This window comes from Symphodus melops, assembly GCF_947650265.1.
Source record: "Symphodus melops genome assembly, chromosome: 11".
In the NCBI taxonomy this organism is placed as follows: Eukaryota; Metazoa; Chordata; class Actinopteri; order Labriformes; family Labridae; genus Symphodus; species Symphodus melops.
The window spans coordinates 13,582,652-13,608,164 of record NC_136701.1 but is presented as its reverse complement, the minus strand read 5'-3'; the positions used below and the strand labels follow the sequence as shown (position 1 = coordinate 13,608,164).

General features: G+C 38.2%; 2 protein-coding genes across 3 annotated transcripts; one reads left to right on the top strand and one right to left on the bottom strand.

The window, feature by feature from the left end:
* Positions 1–5,853: 5,853 nt before the first annotated feature.
* taf9 (TAF9 RNA polymerase II, TATA box binding protein (TBP)-associated factor) lies at positions 5,854–13,810 on the bottom strand. 2 transcript variants are annotated; one of them, XM_079356640.1, is made up of 8 exons: positions 13,757–13,810; positions 10,546–10,595; positions 9,543–9,624; positions 8,980–9,116; positions 8,172–8,306; positions 7,994–8,075; positions 7,333–7,446; positions 5,854–6,262 (listed from the first exon to the last, which is right to left on the bottom strand). In XM_079356640.1, the coding sequence occupies exons 2-8, from the start codon at positions 10,579–10,581 to the stop codon at positions 6,105–6,107; spliced, it is 744 nt and encodes a 247-aa protein (XP_079212766.1). In that variant the 5' UTR covers positions 10,582–10,595; positions 13,757–13,810; the 3' UTR covers positions 5,854–6,104. The 2 variants fall into 2 exon arrangements, with proteins under 2 accessions (XP_079212766.1, XP_079212767.1); XM_079356641.1 differs by having other exon boundaries at positions 10,546–10,589; positions 13,738–13,790.
* A 4,102-nt stretch (positions 13,811–17,912) lies between these two features.
* On the top strand, positions 17,913–24,746 carry LOC306831844 (homeobox protein CDX-1-like). Its single transcript, XM_079356090.1, has 3 exons — positions 17,913–18,546; positions 23,099–23,247; positions 23,751–24,746. Exons 1-3 carry the CDS (start codon positions 18,057–18,059, stop codon positions 23,994–23,996), a joined length of 885 nt encoding a protein of 294 aa, XP_079212216.1. The 5' UTR covers positions 17,913–18,056; the 3' UTR covers positions 23,997–24,746.
* Positions 24,747–25,513: the final 767 nt, after the last annotated feature.

Here is a 25,513-nt window from a genome sequence, read left to right as displayed (position 1 = left end):
TCCTCTTAAACCGGCTCTCCACATGCAGCCGGCGCCAGATTATTGTCAACCCTCCGTGGTATCAGTTCTTTAAATCAGGCTCCTTTGTAATTTGATGTTCCTAGTGATTTACTTGTACTTACCTTCCTCTTGTTCTCCCTTCGTCAGCTCCCAGTCCAGACCTACCTGCCTCTTGTGTCCTGTCGTCGAATCGTGTTCACTTGGATTTCACCTCACGCGTGCTGGATTAGGGTTTTTTTGAGAGTCACTTGGATTGTTGTCTACACTACGCACCTTGGAGCTTGGACTCTTGCTCTTTATTGTCACCAGTGTCACTTTCCCCATTTATAATAAATTGTTATTATCTGATCCTTGGTCTCGCGCTTGGGTTTTATTCTGGTTCCGTAACAGTTTGGTCATAATACTGTCATGACTTTCACTTCTAATGCAGAATTCAAGCTTGTGCTATTACATCATCTATGCAAATGACCTTTTGTAAAGAAGATGTCTCAAATACTAGATGATTGGCACCTCTTTCCCTGAATAGTTACACCTCTGTCAGGACACAGGTGGAGGCCTGTGCACACCAGCACAAAGTAAGCCCAGTCACACATTTCTTTCACATTCATTCTTCCAACACACACACAATATGGAATAAACTGTTGCTTTTAGTTAGTATCATAAGTCGTGACCACAAATGTTATTCAAGGCAGGGGAGTGACAACGTACAACGACTGCTTGTTGTAATACCGTGCATGCGGGCAGTGTGGTTTGAAAGGGAAAAAAAAGAGACAGGATGTGTTTGTTGTGACAGTGTCACACTGTCAGGCTGTGAAGCGAAGTGAGTCCCTCCCTCGGACCCCTTCAAACTCTGAGTTGTTAACATGTTTATTTATAATTTGACCTTTAAGAACATTCATCAAAATATGTTTCACAATAAAAGACACAGTTCTTTATTTCATACCTGCTGACAGACAAACAAATAAATAGAACATGAGAAAAATGACACAAAAAACCGACACAAACTAAATAAAGCATGATCATGAATCATGGTTTAGAATTTAATAAGAAGCCAGTGTGAAAAAAATCAAAATGACTGATAAATAAAATTGAACTTTTTTGACATCAGCTATTATTTTACTCTTAAGCAGACCAGGAATGTCTTAGTGAAGCATGAGGGGAAGGAATTGCAGTAGTTCAGTTGGGAGGGAAAAAAATGCCTGAATAGTCAGCTCCATCTTATTAATTCAAAAGAATCAACCCAAGTTTTGCAAAGTGTTTAATGTGAAACAAAAATGAAGGAGCAAAACAAAAATGTACACTTTATTTAAGAACTCAAGCCTGTCCCATAGACATTTGATATCTAGTAACAGTTTGACACCTAATTTTGAGATAAATAAATCCTACAAATACTGCTTGGAGCAGCCTAAAGGATACAGAATGATATCATCAAAGTGAAGATCAACAAACGTATTTCTTAAGCTAAGTGGCTTTCTGAACTTCATTTACTGACAATACGACTAATCTGTCACATGCCATCGCCTGTTGTCAAAGACAAATTATCAGTGAATGAGGTTAAATCAACTTTTAGACCGTCACAGGATGAACAGAACAAAAGCTGAGAGAAAGTTACAGATAGTCAGAGCCTCAAGGTTAACCAACCATGTCTAATCATCACCAGCTCTGTTTGAGTTTGGCTCGTACCCAAGAGGAGACCACTTCCATTAACCCTCCAGTCAATCCAAAACACATTAGCCTGCCATTCTATGACTCACGGCTCTTTCACATCAAATCACAAATGTCGAGGCTGCCAAGTTTTTTTCTGAACCTTCATGCCTTGCCCTTCCTCAGTTCGTGCTGCCACCTCTTTGCTATCTCACATTAAACTCTGAGAGAGGCAGAGGCTGACTGACCTTATTATCTTCACAGCCTGGGTCCAGACTGTATGACTAATAGATATGTGTTATGCATGTTATTAAAGATAATGCTGGCTGCCAGTGTCTCACTCCAAGTTTGGGATTTTTCTTGGAAATCCTATCATTTTTGGGACCTTAAGACTTCTCCAATACTTTGAAGAGGGACAAATACGATTACAGTTTTATCTTTTTTTTTCCTCAGCAACATTGGAATTCAAATGTCATATCTTAATGAACCAGAATTGATTAGCATTTTAGGCCTTGGTGAAAAATTTGTTTTGTATCAAGTTCGATTTTTATTTTTTTATTTTTATTTCAGCTAATATGTCTCTGCAGAGATGGGAAGCCATTTTGAACAATTACTTTCTCACTGTCAAGTTTCGGTACTTTACTTGAGTATCTATCATTCTAAACCTTTTTATTTCACGCATGACATTTCTACATACAAATTGCAACCATTAATAAATTAATAAAGTTTAAATGTAGTGTTCAAAAGAGCTGTTTGGTAGATTAGTTCAAGAAATCCAATTTCAAAATCAATGTTCCACATTAAGTTTTAGATTAGTGACTCTTGAATGACCCCACACAGGAGCTAATGGCTGTTTTAATGCACTGATTGGTTTTGTCAAAACACACACACACACACACACACACACACACGCACGCACACACGCACACACACGATAGTCTAATCATTAAAAAATGTAATATCTGAAGACTAATAACACACAATAGGGACTCAGCCAACATTATTCTAGCATGTTAATCTGAAAATATATAACTTTCTGATTAGCAGGTCACTGTGTTATCTTTGAAAACACGCATGTAATCACACAGTCTATGTGCTATCAGGCCTCTGTCTTATGTCGCGGTTGCTGTAGTCTCACATGAAACAGAGCTGATAGCTCACACTGTGAGCTTTCTCACGTATAAAAACATTGGCTGCATTTGAAATGATCTCTGGGTAAATATTGTAATATGTGCCTTTCACACCATGCCTACCACTTGTAGGCTTACTCACAAATTTAACACAAGGTAACTCTTATGGTGGAGTTGTTCTGTTTTTTTCCCCTTCAATATATTGTGTTGGCAATACAAAGTGTTAATTTAGTTTGAAACTTGATGTCATACGATGGTGGCTGTGGTCGATCCAGGGCTTCAGCAACACTGTTCTGTTCAGCACGACACAAATTCCTTTAGTCTGTTATTTTTTATAAAATAAGATTAATGGGAAAAACAGTCATTACAACGTTAACGCTCTCATTGTTCTTGTATGAAGAAGACTAAAGTTGGATAATTCTGTGATTCTGGCAGAGGTCTACCTATGCTTCACTGCCTTATATGGAAAACAGAGACCCAGACCTGTGCTTTACTACAGCCTGGCTCTGATTAAGAACAGATTGGTCTGACTGCAGTTGGTTTGAAGCCATGGCCAATGCTGTCTCAGGGACAAGACTATTAATGTTTTCACATGACCATATCGATACAAATCTTCCTCCTTTTTAGCTCTTTGCCTGACTTTTGCAAAGATCCAGAAGAGCGCATGCTGTTGCCAAGAGGTCTTAATTAAGAGTTTTTAGTTCATTTTACTGGCGTCTGGCATAATGAAACCAAAGTTAATGTAGATGCAAGAATGCATGAAGGACCGAAAATATCCAATCATGCACCCTTGAAAATGTCTGAAAATCATTGCTGGGTTGACGGTTCACACATGCACCTCACTGCAAGAGACTATTAGGGTCTGAGGGTGCAAGATATGACTTCAAAAGAATGACACAGAAGTGGTGTTTATAAAAATAAAAGACTATATATAGTTTTTTTAAGCATGCACTGTGAAGACATCAATTTGCTGTTGAAACCATAAACTGAATATTAATGGATGAAGCTGAGTGACGTCATGACAATTTTACAATTCACTTAGCTGATGCTTTTATCCAACGTGACATATTGTACATTAGAGAGTACGAATAACACCAGCGAGGAACTAAAATGGAGGAAAGAATGTCAGTGAGGGCAAATGAACAAATTTAAGCCTGATCAAAGACAGGTGTTCTTAAGAGCATCTTCATCGTCACATAGAGCTGGATCTTTAGTGGCTCTGTGACAGCCATCTGTTACAGCAGGGGGCTCCGGGGGCTTGAGTCAGCATGAGCCAAGATGCTGTGTTGTCTTAACCTAACTCTCAGTCACCCTAACATTGTTGTTGTTGATTGTCAACACCTGACATTATATATTAGTAAGACTTTGTGTCATTTGGAGGTGTGAGAAGAAACACCTGCAACTCCATGTCAGTATCACAAGGGCCTAAACATGGCAACAATTCATCAAAGGTGACTTTTTAGGTTTTAATTGCTTCAAACCTCACCTGCAGAGCTTGTATTTTTACGACCATGCCTTTTCTTGTCTTTTTAACTCTTCTCTAACTTTGACATCCCATCAGGCTGAGGTAATGCTGTGTTCCGCTACAACGGCACCTTCTGGTGGCCATACTCATAATTTCATTTTCTTTGAGGATGCCGGTGAAGAAAGTAACATGGTTCATAAAATACACTGTTTGCATTAAGTTTTAGCTACATCTTAACTTTGATTAATCACAATACATGGTATAAAGATACTGGAATAAAAGGACTTGCTTGGTTTACAAAGATCTGTAACTTGGCTACTATTACTATATTATTATATTCTTTTACGGACAAAGTGCCTTATTTATACAAAAGACGAAAAAAAAATGGAATGGTTTTATTCATATATTGGCATATACATAGCACAATGTTATGTGTGCTGTTAATATTATCAAGGACCTCTTTCTTAGATATAGAAGCATCAAGAAGTGACAAATTAGGGAGATTTAGACTCAACTTGCCTGTGTCTCCTACTGGACTTATAAGATATAAAGACCTCTTAAAAGACATTGGATATTTCCCACAGCAGTGATGGGTCTGTGGAGGCTGAACTGACGGGAAAAAACGATTGAAATTCATCTTTAAAGTAAGATATACATTTCCGGTCCATCAGAATGGAAGGGTTTGGTTAGTTGGTTTACTCATTTAACTTCAGTGGGTCTCCTGCAATAACGCTATATGAACACCTTCTCTTCGAAGATAAGTAAGAACATTTTTACATTTGATAGCAGTGTGAACACCATTAACATTCCAGGTGCATAACTTCAACACTGGCACAGTCAGGAATTACAAAATGAAATATAGTCTGAATACATTTCACCTGCACGTGAATGCATGCCCCCGGACCCCTCGATGAGTTTACATCCCTGATAAATGTTGATTCTGGTCTCAGGGACTTCAGTTTGTTGGTTGTTTTAAGATGTTATCCAACATTTTAGTCACATTTGTCATTCAGATATTTTTCAACTAAATCAGTATGACCTATTAAACACGTCATTGAAACTGAGATTTTACCACAATCCAGGGTCAAGTCAGATTAGAATCAAAACAATTAAAAATGTTTTTAAAAACTCCTACAGATGGTCTAAATTTAACAACATTGGCAACAATTGGGCTATGAATAGGTGGAACCAAGCTGGTAACTAACTTGTGTTTTGGATACAAATTGTTGCTCATGTTTTTGTGCTACGTTGACTATTTTAATTTTTCCTTCAATTTTTAAGAATTAAAAAGAAGAAAAGATCCAATATTAGGTGCCTGGGACTTCTGCTTTAGCGGTGGTGTTCAAACTGGTATCAACATATATCCATTTTTACTAGTGTCATAGTATCAAATACACTAGAATTAAAATCATCTGTTGTTGGTTTTTGACTTTTTACAGCTTGTAAAATGGTTGTACTATATAAAATATCACATTTGAGTTAGAGTGTTAGACTGATCTTTAGGACAACATCACTCCCTGCCATGTGTTCTTGCTAAAACAAAATGTGTATTATTGAAGTGTTTCCCCTTTAAAACTCCTCTCACAAAGAAAAGACTAATTTTTAAAACTCAGGTTGTATTTTGATGTTGTTTATTTGAAATCGATGAAACATCAGAGCAGTGTGAGTCGGTCTGAGACGTGCAGCAGACTGGTTGTACTGGTCTGCTCCTAGTGGGGGAAAGGATAACACCTTGGTTCTTCTCGCTTGTAAAATGTTCTAGAAGACTAAACAAACATGATCGGGATCAGTTTGTGGTGAAAACAGAAGCAGGGATCAATCTGTTTGAGGATTATCAAAAAGGAAAGCGTTGTGGAGTCATGTCGTCATAAAGCATCATAGTCGTCATCGTCTTCGTGCTTCCTCTTCAGCGACTCTCCTCCGGAGTTCTGTGACACCATGTTGGTGGCGATGAGGATGTTCTTGGAGCCAATCAGAGACGGGTTGATGAGGACGTTAGAGACGGCTGGCGTGGATGGCGTCGCTGTCGGAACAAGGAGAACAGGGAGGTTAGATTTTTTGTTTGTTATTGGACAAATTTACAGATAATGTGATTTAAAAAAAAAAAAAAAAGCTGTAATAAGGTGCGAGAGTTCAAAGTAAGGTTGTAAAAATGTTTTAGCTATCTATTTAAAAAATAATGGCCAGTAAATATGCTTTTTAAATTTCTCAATTTCCTGATCTGATCAAATGATTGAATCTATGACTTCAATATGTGATTGATTCAACAGAACATAATGCTTTCTCAATTAAATGTACTGAAAAAAATTATTGTTATCTCTGCAGCTCAGCAGACTCTCAGCGTGCTCACAGTCATGACAGCAGAGAGGAGCGGATAGCTGCAGCTACAGACAACACGCTTAATACTGACAGCATAGTTTAAACATTTACCTTCTCTGTGGCAGATCACTGAAATGTACTCACCAAACTCACCAAACGGAAAATTGACCCACATTTGGCTGGTGTTGATGTCGGACCATGTTACTGCCATTCATTTTTTAAAGTATCGATGTGAACCGTGACACCTTTGAATTGATTTTTAATAATGAGACATTTTATTTATGGCTGTCTTTCAAGAAACCCAAGGACACCTTACAAGCAGGATAAAATCAAACTGCCTGATGATTAAACTTTAAGGGAAATATAATAAAAAGGTCAAAAGGACTATCGTTATGACGCACTGCGTCTTCCTCAAAGTCAAAATCTTCAACATCTAGATTTTATTTTTCAAAACTTGTTGGGTTATTTCTCAGATGCAAAATTAAATTTCAGAATTTAAAATTGCTTTCTTGTTTAATTCTGTTATTTTTATGATTGATGCTTCCTGGTTAATTAAACACTAATGCTGTTCATTCATGTGTCTGCAACATGCTTCTGTACCAGTATGTTCATTACCACTCTTTGTTTATCCTGTGAAAACTGCTGTTGCTGCTATTGAATTTCTGTTAGAAACAGCAGAAGTCAAACAGATCATGTTTCGGTCCTGCTCCTGTCTGTGTTTGAACGCAAACATTGAACTGGTTTTAAAAATAATGAACTGGAACAGGATCTTACTGGTTTTTGTGGTGGCTGTCTGGGAGGGTGGTGGGATCTGAACCGTGAACCTCTGACCCGTCAGAGATACCGGAGTGCCGACTTTAGTGGTGGCGGACTGAACAGACGGAGTCCCTGTGGGGAAAACAAACCAGTCAGACAGCACACAGACTGGTTTAACTGGGATGAAAGCACAGCTACAGTTTACAAACATGGAGCTAGATTTTAGGAACCCTTTAACCTTTACATTTAAAAAAAAAAAAAAAAAAGTACTTTTAAAAATTAATTATAAAAATAAAAACCAATCATCAAGTATGAGTATGGTTTCAAAGGTAAATGTGGTCTGCTTCTAGTGCCTACATTTCCCAGAAGTCCTGTAATAAACTACAAATTTGGGCCTAGAGTAGCTTTAAAGTAGGAACAGAAAGATACATCGGAGCTGTGGCTGCCGTGCATTCTGCAGCAGGCTGCAAACATTTCTGCTGTAAAAACAGAAAACCTTGTGTTGGCTCTGTATCTGACTTCCGGGTCAAATGGAGCCAACTTCAAGCAGACACGCAGTTATTAGAGCGCTTCATTTTTCAGCACCTGAGGTTGCTGCTTGCTGTAAACAGAAGTTCTTGTTCTGATCTTTCAGACTGACTCAAAGTGTTTGAGTGTCTGTAGCGCCCTCCAGACTCACCGAGGGTTGGCGTGTTTGGCCTGCTGGAGACAGCGCCAACGCTCAGACGAGGCACGGTTATCCTTCCCGCAGACGTCAACACCTACAGGGACAAAAACACATCACAGATTTGTGTTAGACTAAACTGAAAAGGAGAAAACTTGAGAATGGAAGTGATACAGGTTTGAGTACGTTGTACCTTCTTCTGCACAGATTTGAGTCTGTAGTTTGGAGCGGTCAGACAGTAGCGGTCTGGAGGAAGTCGAGGTCCAGTGTACGGTTTGATCAGTGGGAGAGGAGTCTGATTTTTCTGTCTCGCGACCTCCAACAGGAACTGAACACACAGCAGAGCAGGACAGTAAACAACATGATACACAGAAATATAAACAAAACAATAGTTTTTTTTTTGTTTTTTAAGTTGATTAAATTGTTAAGCGCCGTCATCCTCGCTAGCTGGCGCCACAACTACTCGGTAAAGAAATTACTGGTTAAACAAACAACTAATACTTCAGCCTCAGATTGAGGTCTTATGTTATACACAGATTGCAATGCAACCACCCACCACTAGCTGGGACTGTAGCCATAGACTGGCTGTAGCTCCTGTTAATGGGCCTGCCTTTCACACGATGCAAACTTAAATGTAAACAGGCAGAGCGAGCAGGTGGCTCGTAGGAGCATCGCTGTTTGGAGGCATTTTGTAGAAAATGTGTAGGTTGCAGGCTGTGTGGGGTAAAACTGGCATACTGACCAAAGCAAGAACAAACGTGTGGACATGAAGCTGCATGGAGAAGCGAAGGCTATAAGTATGCAACTGGTCAAGTATTTAGATTTGTGTAGATGCCCATCTCTAGTGAGTACTCAACAATTGAATTTACTGTTAATGTCCGCTTTATTCGAGTCAGTTTAAAGGAGTTCACGTTTCTGTTTAACTGATCAGGAAGTAAGTCACCTCTGAACATCCTTAGACAAAACTCGCTCATCACTGTAAGAGTTCAGATGATTCTTACGTCTCGTGGGGGAGGCGATGTAAAAGATTGGTCCATCCGGCACTGAATGGCTAGTTTGATGTCGTCGGCATCCACGTTGGACTTCTTGGCGTGTGTGGCGTAGATTTTGGCATCCTCGATGATGGTTGTCACATATCCTGTGAACAGAAACAGCGGTTGAGTGACTTGATGTTTATGATGCTCTAATCTACGACGTTTCTCCAAACAACAGGCATGTGCAGTACTGGCTTCACATTTACGCTGATAAAACAAAACTTACAGTGAAAATTAAAAGAGATGGAAACGTTCTAGGTATTTACGATGTTTGCGCCCCTGTGTGAATTCTCTTCTTCAATATGAATGTGGAGGCGTAATGGATCAGGATATCGAGAAATTATCAAAAAAGGTAGTGGCGTCCAGATCAACGTGCACCCCCCGGGAATCACCACTACATTACAACATAACAAACTTCAAGCATAAATACAGCTGTGAGTAATGCATTTGCTTCTGCTGGACTCATGATAATGTAAACCCTGCACCAAAACATAAAACTCTTCATTTGTAAAACTTAAAGGCTGTCTTACTGTAGGTGAACTCCAACATCTGGTTGACGACTCGAGGCTCGTACTCTGTGATCCCCATATCCTTCAGGATCTGGATCATCACCTGAAACATACAAGTAACAGCAATTAGATGACAATGATGACGGCAGGAGGAAAGAGAAGCGTAATCACAGCTGTGTTTATGGAGTTATTTACAGATTTTATGTAAATACCACACGCCAATGATTGAATAAAAAGAACTGTGCAGCATTCAAAGAGCTGAATTGTTCGTGTCAATGATCCTGAAACAACACATCTGTCATGGGCAGAAATGAGTGTGAGCAAAAACTGAATTGAAACGAATACATTTGTATTTAAATTGCTCATTTTGAATTAAACATTTGAATTCCAATCACCTCATTTTCAATGTGTATTTTTGAAACTGATTCTAAAATACAAAAAATTGAAATTAAATGTGTTAGACAAAAGCTGAACTCCCTTAATAACCACAGATAGGAAGCATTAGTTTCCACAGATCTGTCACTGTGATAAACCCGACCAGCTGTGACTTGTAGCCGCAGCACAGAAAACACGAGTATTTCACTCATGAACACAAAAGATGCTTCTTAGAAAGTAAACATATTTTAGCTCAGTTACTCTTCATATCTTTGCAGAACATTCACCCTGTTTGGTGTAAAATATCACAATAACCTAAATGTACATATTCATTTATATATTCATATACAAGCCTCAAATCAACAAAATCTGCCGTGAGTTTATAGGAAAGAAAATGTGAAAAAACCACGATAATAAAAGGCAGCAGTACTTCTCCATCAGTAACAGGCTAACATGCTAACTGTGGCTAACATTGTTGTAAACGGTAATCTGACGCTAATGTTAGCACGCATGCTAGTTAGCGTCTGCAGCCGAAAAGTGCACAAACGCATCTTTATTCAATTATTAAATTAAATCACACGTCGAATTAATCCACACGGAAGCTTGGCGTCAGTTGAACTCAGAAAACTTTAAGCAGCTTAAACGTTACCTGAGCATCTTTGGGGATGGTTTTCGGAGCAGACATGATGGGTTTCCCCCAGTGGGTGTGGACTGTAGCTGTTTCCGTTCTACGTTCGTGAAGCTTTTTTACGGCCCTCATGGGCGCTGTCATCTTGGAATTTTGCAACCAGAGTCTGCGCAGTAGGGTCCGGCGGGAGGAGCCCTGGCAATACGCCCCGCCCACTTTGCGTACCGCTCTGATAGCTTACGCAGCCCAGCTACGCCAAGAACTTAAGAATCTTTACTGAGAGAAATTCATCTACCGACCATAAACGTGAGTACAAAACCACCATATATTTCATGTCAAATAACCAAACGTAGTTCATTCAGAAACTAAGAAAATCACACTTTTTATATTAATTATTGAATTTAAACGTTTTTTCGTGTCCTGTATGTCTTGTTTATTGCTACTGTATGCCTTGAATTTCCCTCAGGATCTATCTATCTATCTATCTATCTATCTATCTATCTTCTTTAACTGTGTGGGTTATTGAACCTTTTATTTTTGGCAAAAAACGAACTAAAACTATTTTTAGCTAAGTTAGCAACATAAGCTGTGTAGTGATCTAACATATGCTGGTGAAAATATGTTATATGATAGAAAGTAGTGGTGCACATAGTACTAAAGTTATATCTGCTGTCAGTAGTTACTTCAGTTCTATGTACATTTACAGAGTATATGTGTTTCTGTGCATAACTGTGGAGTTGGTAAATGAATCTGTTTCATTAAGGTTTCTGCTTGTATGGACCTTTTCTCTGGTTCTTTTCCTTGTCTAACATGTTTATCTCATTGTTTTTTTATTATCCTCATTTTAGACACAAGGAAGAAGAAAGATGGCTGATAGATACCCCTACCAGCTCACCTGATGGTCTCCCTTACTTTGTTCTCCTCGGTGAACACCTTTGGACTGTGGAGGGAAGAGAGCATGCAAACTCCTCACAGAGACTCCTGTCAGACAGGGATTCAAACCAGCAACCTCCTCACTTTTATAACTGAACCACCGTTCAGCCAATGTGTTATAAATCAAATAAAGTATTCATTGATTTGAAACTTTTCTCTCCTGTTTTAAGCTGTAAAAACACAGAATGTCTCATGTTCTTGTAATGACAGAAGTCACAGCTGGGAAACAAATAGCTTTAAAAGTACTTCAACACTCGAGTGCTGAACATTTAATGCAGGTTAGTGTTAAAGACAGCATGCACATAAAGACAGTAGAGTGGTATGATGCAGACACGACTGAGAAGGCAATTACATTATTATATTTTATTCAATCACATGAAATGTAACAATAGTCTTGTAATTTTAACAAATACAGATTGTGCTTAAAAACATAGTGTGGTATTTTAAGCTACTTTCTTTCACTTGATTGTTCAGTTAGATGGAGGCAGTATTTAAGGTTTTTGTGGGTTATACAGGTTTGAAAGAGGCAAATGAGTGAACAGTATTTTAAAGTTAAAGCAGATTAATCTAAAAATAACAAAAAGAAAATGTGGCTTATAAGAAAAACCTCGGTATTAAACAGCCTCTCTTTTCTTCCGTTCATCTTTTGAATGAATAGTCAAACATTGCTCAGGACGTGCGAGCTGCGTCCTCTGTGGCTCAGGCGCGACACTCGGCCCACTGTTTCACAACAGACCGCCGTCCAGTGTAAGATCAGACCAAACGCCCTGGTAAGAGAAGCAGTGGTCAGGTCCTGCAATCCTCCGAGGACGAGCTGGAAGAGAGAGAGAGAGAGAGAGAGAGAGAGAGAGAGAGAGACAACATGAGAAAAAGGAAATCCTCAGTTTAATGTATAATATAATGTTGGTGAAAACAGGGAAATACCTATTAAAAGACATAAAATCTTCATTAATGATTATAGATGCAAAATAAAAAACATTAATATATCATTTTGGGAGAAACGTGATCTTTATGCCTTCTGTTATTGAGCCTGTCTGTCTCCTCCTAACCACCATCACAAGCAGCCTGTTTTGTAGTCTGTCAGGTTTTGTGAAGTTATAACACCATTTATTAATAAGCGTCATTAAATGTACAACATGATCAACATGTGATTATTGGATTGGTAGTGTGTGTGTAAACTCATGCTGAATATTTGGCATTTTTAAGCAGCGTGATGCTTGGTTAATATTATATTACACCACCGCTGATTGTTTGTGTTCACGTTTCTGTCAGTCTCTTAAATCAGACAGAAGTTAAATCAGAGCTTACTTTAGTTTGATCCTGATATCTAGAGAAATATTCTACCTCATTATACAGTATTATAAATATCAGGCTGCATGGTGACATGTTAATGTCTGTATAACACACTCTTTACACAGACTGTAAACATGTACACATCAGTAATTATACAGGACAGATTTATAGTATTTAGCTTTGTTTTTGTCCTTGATACTTTTTGAAAAACCTTATCAGACATATTTATTATTTACTGAAACATAACTGTACAGTCAATGAACGGCATCTATGAGCTGATTTTAATTACCATGTTTTGGTCTTAAATACAATTTCACTCACAAAAACGATATAACAATATCAAGAAACATATCATGTCAGTTATTAGGTTTGCTCATATTAAAAAGTAAAATAAAAAGATAAATCATACCTGATAAGTAAACTAGCTTAGACTGCTAATATGTTAGCTCGCTCGATAGCGCTTTAAGCAATGACACATAAATCAAACTTTATTACTTACCGAAAAAACTGCAAAGCTCCCTTAGAGTCCACAGGTCCGTGACATTAGTTTACTGCAGAAAAAACAGCTTTCACCAGCTCAAAAAAGACGAAAAAACTGAACAGAAAAGCTCCATGGCGTCCCGGCTTCACTTCACGACGTAACTGCTTATTTACCAAGAGCGCTACGCAAGATCCGCGGCTGTCAATCATCGCCATGTGTGACGTCAAATCCCGTTTTTTAACCTCAAATAACTTATTTAAAACAAACTTCACAGAAAAATGAGCACTTGAACACCATGTAGGGTGATAATATCTAATGATCACAGCAGAGTTTAGGTCTGGAAAAAAATTATGTGACGAGTATTTTAACTTAACAGTTTGACCCAAGTCCCGTCTGTTATCATTGAGGAGGCGGGGTTTATGACCTATACTGCAGCCAGTCAGTAGGGGGCGATCTAAAAAAAAAAGCTTCACTTCACAGGGGACCTTGTCCCGTCCATTATTTTTACAGTCTATGGTTTCCCCCCGCAGAGCTTTCACTACTTCTTCTACGATTGTCAGATAAAAACACAAGGGCTGTTTGTATAGCGACCTCTAGTGGCCAGAGTGTAAACTGCAGCGGGTTTATCAAGAGAGCCAATTTGTGTCCATTTCTGACGTGAAATAAGTTCTACTTCCTTATTTGCACAAGTTTTTATAGATTTTTTTCGACAACAATCTTCATTGTCTACTCACAAATATGCACAATTAAAGAGACATAGATTGTACAAATACAGGAAAAACTGGGGAACTGATAGAAAGCCATAAATCAGAAATAGCCTAACAACAAATAACAATGCCAATAAAACTCAAATCACAAGTCATAACTTTATTTCACATAAAAAAATCACAGTTTAAGTATTAATTTGAGAAACATTTGCTGTTGCTAGTTTTGCAATGAATCAGAATGATTATGTAAAAAAAAAAAGATTTTGGTTGCCTTTAAGAACAAGCTTGTCATCATCATGCATATGCTAAGCAGATTGTTTACATATTTTATATCAAGTTGTCTTGAGAACTTCATCAATGCAGCGATGCAGTCACAAAAGGTGATAACAAATAATACCAAAACAGAGCAGAGCTTCAACAACAGAGAGCCTGCAGGGGACGCTGCAGGACAATAAAGTAAACTATCAATCTTTGCCTGCATTATTTAGGGATTCAAGGTGTGCTCTCTAATTGCAGTTGTCCTGCAGTGTTTATAAATAGCGGGCTTCTTGAAGACTTTTTGTTCTGGTTTCTAAATGGTAAATGGGCTTGAGCTTGTATTTCTTGGTCTTCTAACTCGAAGCGCTATTATAGAGGTCTGTGTGTCCATCACTATTAAACCATGCTATCCATATACATTCACACCGATGAAGCACTGGAAGTAATTCTGGGTAAGGTGTCTTGCCCAAGGTTACATGGGACGTGTGGCTGCAGGAGCTGGGAAGCCACAGCCCCCTTAAATTTGAAAACAATGTCTGATAGGATTTAAATCAGAAGACCGATTTAAAAAGAAGTTTAAAACCTTCCTGACATAGGTTTAAGTCATGTTTATTTTCCCTTTTAAATTTTTATATTTTGGTTACCTTTTTTAGTTTTGTGAAGAACTTAATACTCTATATCAATATAACTGAGTTTTTTTAGTTGCTTCAAACAAAGTGGAATGAATACTGATGTTCCTTTATGAGCTACAAAAGCTCAAAATCATCATGAATATTGGTTATTTCTCTATAGATATTTTTGATATCTGAAAAATTGACATCGGTGACATTTATGGCTACAGAAACAGATTGAGCAGAGGGAGCTTCCTTGAACAAATGTGGAAAAGAAAAAAATAAACAATTACATATATTATTTTAAAAATGATTTACTTTTCATAAGTATTAACCATATATCTCTCTGCGAGTTTGTGAGATCGATGTGAGAGATTGATGACTCATAGGGCCCTCTGGATTGTTGATGGGATGGCATGCTGTTGTGGATCCCCCCAAGCCATACCATTTTATCACCAGTTGCTAACACTAATAAGTAATTATTGTAATTAGTTGTTAAATAAAACTTAAAGTGAATAATGAATAAATAAAACATTCTGATGGAATTCTGATTTGCTTTCTTTTCACGGCCTTACCGTCCTCATATTGCACACAAGGAAGTCTAAACAGAGCTGATACACACTATGAAACAATATGGCACTGTAGATTCTCAGCTTTGTAATGGTTTTGGGGGAATATGTTGTAACCTATTAGGGGATCACATGCTTCAGTTTGAGAAACATACTGACTATTTTGCAATGAAAGAGAAGCTGTTCACCCTGTTGAAAGTTTTTGTTTTATCAACTTTGAAACTACAATTTTGAGTTTGAAAATGTTACATGTTTTTGCTCCAAATGACAGAGACGAAGAACTATCAGACAATGTAAAACAAGGTTTTTATTTCAAGGCTTACATCAACAAATAGAATTGACAGATTGTATCAGAACATAAATCAAGGCAGTACTTAAATGATTATAATACATGTTTTTTTAAGAAGGAGGAAAGATATTTGGAAGATTTTTGGTGATTGTGATTCTTCAGCTTTGATCTGTTACTATAAGCTGAGAGTTCTGACTGTAAATGCCCCGATTCAGGCTTTCAGAAGATCCCGAGGAGCTCTTTGTTCTGACAGACAGACACCTCCTCTTTAAGTCTAAAAGGAAGGAGACAAACTGCTGCTGACCTGTTAGTGACCTTAGTACTTCCTCTCTCTCTCTCTCTCTCTCTCTCTCTCTCTCTTTCTCTCTGTCTGTCTGTCTCTCTGCCTCTCTCTCTCTCTCTCTCTCTCTCTCTCTCTCTTTCTCTTTCTCTCTCACACACACACTTTATCGTGGATTTTCTCTGATCAATATTTACTTAATTATTAAGTTGATTTTAACTTGATTCGATTTGATTTTTTTTATTGGAAAACCCTTTTAAAGATCTTTTTACCCAGCACAACATCAGAACAAAAATGAAACTATATCTGGCATATATTTAACGGTTTTTTTTAATCAGTAAAGGCAATTGTCTCCTTTTTAAATGATTAATATATTAAAATAATAGTTATGATTATTATTAACTGAGAAAACATCGAAATATATATATATAAATCCGAAATATTAACTGAAGTGTAATTTCAGTTTGTTGAAGTAAATTACAGGAAGTTTTTTCTTCAAACACTGCACTTTTTCAGTTATGAGTTGTCTTGATTAAAAAAGAATTCAAAATGATTTTATAAATGTTTCCATATTATTGATGTAAAAAAGAACATCTATTATATATGAAATTATTACGTTTGTAAGTAAACGAAAACTGCAGTATAAAAAAAATCAGGAAATACAAGGAACATATATTTTTATTTTCTATCAAAAGTAGAGTGACGATTAGCCAAGAACAGAGAAATAAATCAGTCTTTAATTTATATTGTTAATTCATTAGAAATGTTATCTGAAGACATTTAAGAGCGGTTAAAATACTTTCTTTGTTATATTATCCGAGACCATACATTAATTAATCATGAGTATACTAGACAACATTTAACAAAGTTATATTGGCAGAGAAAAAGACTCCAGACTCGTGTGTTGAACAGGCAGAAACGGTGATGCGCTTGAAAAGTGGTATGGAGGGAGATGCAGAAAGAAGGAGAGGGAACAGAGCAACAATGTGAATGAATGATAGATTTAAGCTAAAGTCCACAGTGTCAGTAATAATGGTAAAAGTATGTTCAGTATTAGCAGTAACATAAGCCTGACCAGTCTATTAACATCAACAACTGTAAAATTGATGACACAGGGAGCACTGATTCTCTTGATTATAGAAGTTTGGATTCACTTTAATATAGAAATGTATTTTCAATTCTCCTCAAATTATTGTTTTATCTGTCTAAGTTATTGTCGGATCTTTTTTGTTTTACAATTGACAAACATGAAGGCATTCTAATGATTAAGAACAATAGGCATGTTATTTCCCTTGACTGCTTTATGTTGAATTTTTCATTTAGAAATTCTCGATCAATTGATGAACAACAAAACTTTTTTATTTTTTACAGAATTTCCTTTATTATTATTTAGGCTATTTTTTCAGAAAATTGCAAGAAGTATAGGCCAAAAGCGGGATATATTGAATTCATAGCCAGTAATAGACACTGTCGTCTCTCTGACTGACGACATGTTAGTCTTTTTTCGCTGGTCATTTGTAAGTTTCGCTCCTCTCCTTTGATGGAGCCTTTGAAATGCAGCAGCGGAATGTAATGCAAATGAAGGCCGAGAGAGAGACCAGGAGGGAGGAGGGTGGCGGGAGGACGGGGGATAGGATGATGTTGGCCTAAGGGGGAATCAAAGAAAGTAACATGTTGTGGAATTTAGGATTTTATTTTAGGGTTCATTTTAATATGATAGAAAATAAATGATAACATGCGGTGTATTTTTTTCATCGTGGAAAGGAGGTGGATGAGATGTGCGTGTGTGTGTGTGCGTGTGTGTGTGTGTGTGTGTGTGTGAGAGAGAGAGAGAGAGAGAGAGAGAGAGAGAGAGAGAGAGAGAGAGAGAGAGAGGGTGGGGGCGAGAGATAACAGCAATAAAACTTCCCATGTGACTGCAGCGGTTTTAACATGCAGCTGATGGAGAGACACATACACTTACACGCGCGCGCACACAGAGAACAGGTGAAGGTGTGGACAGGTAGACAGCACCGATAGGGAAAGAGCTTATTTTACCTGCAGCTCAGGTGAGAGAGGGGAGAGGCAGGCTGGAGTCGCAGTGTGTAGAGGGAGCTCCCTCACCTGGAAACATGTACGTCAGTTATCTGCAGCTGGACAAGGACCCCACTATGTACCCGCACCAGACCTCCGTCACCCGCCACCCGGGCATTAGCCTCAGCCCGCAGAACTACGTCCCTGGCCCGCCACAGTACTCGGACTTCGCTGGCTACCACCACCACCACCACCCCGGCCTCAACAATGACCTGCACCCGGCGCAGCAGGCCGGGCCTGGCGGCGGAGGTTGGAGCCCGGTTTATCCGCCTCCTCCGCCAGCCCGGGACGACTGGTCCTCGCATCACTACGCCGCTGCTGCCGCAGCCGCCGCAGCCGGGGGTGCTCCCGCCACCTCTACTGTGCCCGGAGCGGTGGGCTCCACGCTCGGCTTCAGCCCCCCAGAGTTCGCTGGACAGCCGCCCACGCTGCTGTCCGCGACTGTGGGGCAGCTGTCCCCCGGATCCCAGCAGAGGAGGAACCCGTATGACTGGATCCGACGCAATTCTGCGCCGCCCTCCAACCCAAGTAAGACACTTGTTACACTATGATCAATTCAGAACTATTTAGGCCTAAGTATACTGATTTTGCCTATTGGAGATCATAAAATAGGCAATTCCTTGAACATTTTATTAATTGGCAAGGCCCTTTCCCCCAAAAACAAATAGGACCTAATTTATGAAATCAAACCCTGATGGAAAAAAAAGCCCCATGTGATATCTTTTTATGCCTGTCTCTTTCCTTTAGGTTCTGAGTGAGAATATCTTCTGATAAACTTTGCAGTTAGTAAAACAAACAGTTGACAGGTTAATATTTCAATATGAGGCTGATAGCAGCAGCAGCAGTGATACTCAAATGTCTACATTTACCCAGCAGATGGTAACAGACTGAGGAAGCATACTTTGACTTTCTTGTAGGCCTATCAAATATGTCAGCTTTCATCTGATGTTCATTACAATTTTATTTACGTGAGCTGACCTTTATTAGCCTCTGTTACCTAATGAATGACTTTTATGACTGTAAACGGGCAACTTTATTTAATCCATCCAATATTCTGTATATTTGTAATTTCATTATATCCTAGTGCACGTAGCTTCGGACACTTTCGTGTATGATGATAATTTGGCTATTTTATTATAACGCCATATAGACATTCTTAATTTTTTGGGGGTCTCCCATTCCTTTTTTTTTTTAAATAAATCTCTCCTTAAGTACCGTCAATACATTTTCTAACTCAGAGATAAAATCTGTCAAATAAAATGCAAAACATGCAGCTTGATGGAGGTGAAATATTCCCACGCGTCCAGTCCTGTCTCGTGGGGATCAAACGTGTGAAGCCGGTCTGGAGGCGCTCTGAAGCCGTTGTGATGTAAATGTTTCCCCGCTGGATGTGACTCCGGGCTGCTCAGTTCGCTCTTTGTGCTCCGCTTGTTTCTGGGAGGAGAAAACACGAGTTTACAAGACGAGTCTCACTTTGAAGTGTGAAGTGTGACCCCGGTGTGTGTGTGTGTGTGTGTGTGTGTGTGTGAGAGAGAGAGAGAGAGTGTGTGTGTGTGTGTGTGTGTGTGTGTGGGTGTGTGTGTGTGAGAGAGAGAGAGAGAGAGAGAGAGAGAGAGAGAGAGAGAGTGTGTGTGTGTGTGTGTGTGTGCGTGTGCGTGTTGCATGGATTTATCCCACCAGGTGCAGGTGAAGTGGAGGACATACCCAACATTTTTTATAGGCCAATATAATCTAAAAACGTGGTTTAGAAATACTTCAAATGTCATGCCAATAACTTTAAGTATGTCACCAAAAAGTTGGAAATGGGTATTGTTTAAGAAGATTGATTCAATTGTGAATGTGTTGATCACTGAACTATTGAAGTTGGTAAGTTTGTATCACATTTATATGACTTAAAATAGTGCACACTTACATGATTGACAAATAGATAGGCATGCAGGATCAATAAAGTTTTATTTTTATTTGTAAATAGCTATCAAAGTTAATTTATTTGATGGCATTTTGAAATCTATAACAAACTGTATCTGGGAACTATATAAAGGGGGTATTTATAAAGAAGCATTTAAATACCAAATTGTACAGAAATATTAAAATAACGTACATTTATTCAATGTTGAAATATTGACTGTTCGACTACTCTTTAGTTTCTGTCTGTCTGCTGAACTACTCAGGGATTGCATATTCATCTGCAAAAGAAAATGGTCTCTAGCAAATGCACTCTCTCCTTTTTTGCTTTGATTAAATGTGTGTGCCCCTGATTTAGAAAATAATTAATTCCTAAAAAACCTTAAAATATGGTTACATTTAAAAAAATATTTATATCATATCTTTAATTACAAATGTGCTGTATGCAAAGGTCTGCAGATTCAATTTGATGACAGATAATACAACATAACACAAGGAATAATATCTAAAAAGTTGTTCTGAGAGTAGAGTCTGCTCACATAATAAGTAGATAAGTCATTAAAGAGGATAACAGGAAATTAATATTTATGTTTTTAAATTGTATTTTGAAATATTCTTTATCTTCTAAACTGAAAAAATTCTAAACTAAACTGTGAAATGCAGCAGGTTTACCCTTTTAAATCTCTTAAAGGGATACAGTAGCTTGGTAGCCCACCTGTCAAGACGATCTCTTAAAGGGGCAGCAGTGACTGACAATTCCTGTGGCTAGTAAACTTACTATTGACAGATATACAACCACAACCTTTACTATACCATCTGACATGAAGAAAATATACTATGTTGAAGTGTTGGCTAAGATAGAACTTATTCTACCGGACCTCAAAAGCCTCAGAATTGTTTTGAAGAAACAATTTAGGGGTGGTTGTGGCTCAGTTAGAAGAGTCCTCGCAACTGGAAGGTCGAGGGTTCAATCCCCAGCTCCTGCAGTCCAATGTGCCCTTGGGCAAGACACTTAAGTCTGAATTACTCTTTCTGCTTCGTAGCGGCGTATAAATATGTATGTATGGAATTAGTTACTTCTGATGGTCACTTTACATAGCAACCTATGCTATCAGTGTGAATGGGTATGGATGGGTAAGTGTGACATGCGTTGTAAAAGTGCTTTGTGTAGTCAGAAAACTAGAAATGCGTTTTGCAAGCTCAAATCCATTTAAAATTTACAATGATGTGAGCTCTATTATGTTTTAAGAAATGTCACATAAATAAAATACATTAATTATGTAAGCGAGGTTATTTATGTCAGCTACATTTAGCCTCTGAACTATCCGTTAAACTTGTGAAATTTACCTCATGTATGTGAGCAAAGTCACATATGTGAACTACGTTATTTGTTTTCACTACATTTTGCTTGAGAGCCATGTTGTATGTTAATATGACCTACATTATGGACATTTGGACTAACTTATGCAGTTACATAATGTACTTGAAAGATATAGTGTTTTAGAGTTATTTTATGTACAGTATGTGAGAGTCATACATGTATTGTAGTCTGTTGCACATCTCTGAATCAGAGATGGACATGTGCAGGGTAAACCCTCGCTTTTGCTCTGAGACAGACTGAAGAGCTTTTTGATTTACGCTCCTTCATTAGCGTGTTCTTTTCTTTCAGCTATTAATCTGAAACTGTTGGTTTTTACTTTCTGACAAATGAAGCAGAAACTCCACAGTTCACACAGATGTTCAACCTGAAACTAAAATGTTTGAGTTGTAAATCTGCCCAGTGAGTGTTTAGAGGACAGCCGGCGTTTAAAGAAGAGAAACACATCACTTATTAAAGTGTTGTGTGTTCAGCGTTAATATTGATTCAGACCATGTTAAAGACAGCTGACGGTATTTTAATGAACTTTAACACTTATGTCACCTTTCTGTTGCCGGTTTCACACATGAATAAAAAAACCCAAAACGTTCAGGGTGAGCTGCTTGTGTGATTGCAAACAGCCCGGTCCTCTGTCACTGTCGAGGTTTAAAAGGAAGTCAGTAACACATGAGCCGATAAATGAGTAAAAGCAGATAGAGCTCAGTTTATGCAAATGGAGAAGCAGCAGGGAGTATTTGAATACAGCAGACATGGTGAAAACATTCAGCTGCATCAGTGTGTCCAGGTACAGTGACGTAGCTTTTATGAGCGCAGTTTATAACATAATATAAAATGCTACACTCCATTCATGTTTTTACTAAGTGACTGTTGTACAGTGATTTTAAGCTGAATCACTTAATGCAGTTTGACACTTTATTTAATGCTAGACTTCCAGAACTTAATGATGACATGTTTGTGTCGGAAAAAAAAAACCTATAATGGATTATTAGCTGTAATTAAGATGCATATTTACTAATAATCATCTCATTAGCTTACTGTTGGTGTTACAATGCTCCTTCGAAAATCCCTGTCCAGGACCAAAAACCTGTGGTGTCCATTGGAAATGGATGCAGGGGCTCTGTCCTGCTTTGTAATCAATAGGTTCTAGTACATGTTGATAATGACTAACCACAGGTGGGGAAACACTGTGAATGATGGGACTTAGAATATGCATGAATAATTGCTGCTGACAAATGACCTTTTTCAATCATTTTTGGGCTAAGTGCAGTGACAACAAAATTGAGCCTCTTTGTCCTGAATGCTGGCTGGTTGAATCTGTGACTGAACAGAAGCATGTTTATACAAGAACTTCCCTGAAAAAAAGTTTTTCTTTTTTTATCGTCTTCAAAAATGTTTCACGACCAGACAACATCATTTTGTTTTTCACTGCCTTGCAGACAGCTCTGCAAAACGAAAAAAAAACAACAACGCAGTATACATGTCAGACATGTGCACATACTCTTCCTTCTACAGAAACTACAGAGAAAATGACAATTGGGAGTGAGCAGCACAAACAGAACTGGGAAGTCCGCTATAGTTATTGTAGTCCATCAACTCATGGCTCATGGCTATTATCTATAACCAAATTGTGCATGTGCATAAGGTTTCCATTTTTGGAAAGAACAGCTTTTTAACATTTTACACGCTCTGGATTTTTCAAAACCTTGCAGGTTCAGGCTCCCAAAAAGCCACCGTAAAGAACCAAAACTCAACAAAAGGTTACCATTTTTTGATGAAATTGTTGTTTGTGCTTTACAGATGGAAAGACACGGACTAAAGACAAGTACCGGGTGGTTTACACGGACCACCAGCGGTTGGAACTGGAGAAAGAGTTTCACTACAGCAAATACATCACCATCAGGAGGAAGGCAGAGCTCGCCACAGCGCTCGGCCTATCGGAGAGACAGGTACAATAAAAAATCTTATATTTGTATTATAATAATAGGAGGAAAGGCAAGTGGGGACAAAACAAAAACTAACAATACCGACACTGAATATTCATAAGTGGGAGTGTTGACTACATGCTCTGCTGTGGACCTTACCCACATGAGCAATCTTGGATCTTTCAAAGTTAAATGTGTGTTCTGGTTAGAGGAAGTGACAGGAGTTCAATCATGTGGCTGTACTAGACTTTGCCCTTTGAATATGTATTGGGTCAAAATTACGTCACCAGAAAGATTTTCCATATTAATAAATAATTGATTATGATATAGTTCAGAACAAAGTCAGCATGTTAGCATGCAAATCATAGCATTTATTCCAAAGAAAGTGGTTCTAGCAATGACACTGAACCTCCAAGAATAGATTTTGGAAACTTACTTTGAGATAAAAGATGCAAAACATAACAATATTTAACATTTACTTGTGACTTTTGTATAAGAGATAAAAAATATGTTTCCTTACATTCCAGGTGAAAATTTGGTTCCAGAACCGGCGGGCAAAGGAGCGTAAGATCAACAAAAAGAAGCTCCAGCAGCCGGCTTCTTCTACGACCACGCCAAACCCTCCCAATGGCACCAATGGCAGCGGAGGAGGAGTCAGTGGTGGGCTGCATGGAAACAGTGGAAGCAGTGTGGGCATGGTGACGAGCAGTAGTGGCAGCAACGGGCTGGTTTCACCTTCATCCCTGCCTTTGAGCATCAAGGAGGAATACTGAGGAAAAATATTTCTATTTGATGATGACATTAGGGATGAGGACTAAAAAAAAAAAATTCTCCCCAATGAACTCAAAGACTTATTTTCATCCTGCCTTTTGCCAACTTGAAGCTTTAACTTGGTAAAAACTTGAGAAATGTTCACCAGCAGAAGTCCCTTTTCTCCCACAAGACTATTGTTGAAAAGAAATTCTAATTGTGGACAGATGTGTGCTTGCTCGGATGTCGTCAACGTTCAGCATCTTTGGTTGCTTATTCACAGCCAACTGACAAACTTCCTCTTCACCACCTGATCCATGACTGGGTCCATCTTGTTTTCCACAAAGATATCAAAATGATGTTTAAAATGATGCACAAGATTCATCAGATATTTCCATTTGATGGAACTGATGCAGCCACCATGCTCTGAAGATTTCTTTCAATGACAAAGTTATCTAGCTGAGAGAAAATCTGCAGAGACAGATAATGAAGCACACTGTAAGACAGTGTGGACAATGTTTGTTTGTTTTTAAACCTAAAGCTACTTAAAGAAGGCTTTGCAGGGGTTTATTTTTGGCTCCATGATGAATCATTAAAAAATAGGGGGAACACGCTTTATTAAGAAATGTTTTCACTACCCATAAAGGACAATAATACCCAGTGACCGTAGCAGAATCACTTTATGATCTTGTGTATATTCCACAAAACAAACTTTAAACTCGATAACTCTTGAGAACAATAAAAGTTGGACGAGCCTCTGCCCGTGGAAGTGTTTTTGCTTCTTTGAGATTTTTTTCTCTTAGTTTAGTTGTTATATTGGTTTCAATGAATTCCTGTTTGATACAGAACTTCTGAAGGATTTGGGCAGAAATAGAATAAAAAATGTAATTTGAAATGCATATAGAACACTATATTCACATGCCCCAGAAACAATTAGCATGATACATTTCATGCTTATGTGAAGGTATTGTCTGTGCATGACAAAGTTTCTCATGATAACTTGAAAGTCCGTGTGCACCAAAATATTTCCACCATCCTGTCTCAGAGGACAAGCTCAAAGCTATTTTGCGAATTCTGTGAACCAGCGCCTAAAGTTTCTTACCTTAAGTTTCTTATGCGCACAAAATATTAACAAAATACACAACTATCCTTTCTTGTGCAAACTTTGTCATGAACAGAAGACATTTTCTTGTGAGTTGAAATTGCTCACATTCAGGTTGATTGCTGGTGTGCCCCAGAAACATATTTAAAAAAAAAGTGAGGCCATGTTCTTTTAGGGGCTCCACAGTTTGATGTGTTAAGTGTATTAAAATAAAAGGTTATATTGTAAAGATGAGTACACATTTTTATTCTTTTGCAACACACAATAGTCATCTCAAAGCTAGTTCAAATGTAAGGTACTTCTTTCTAATGTCTAAATTTCAAAACTTTGAACCAACTTCATTTCTTTATAAGCATCAGATTAGACTTAAATTTCTTTCCTTACATGTCTTGAATACAGATACAGACGGACTTACAGACTCTTACTATTGATAAAAAG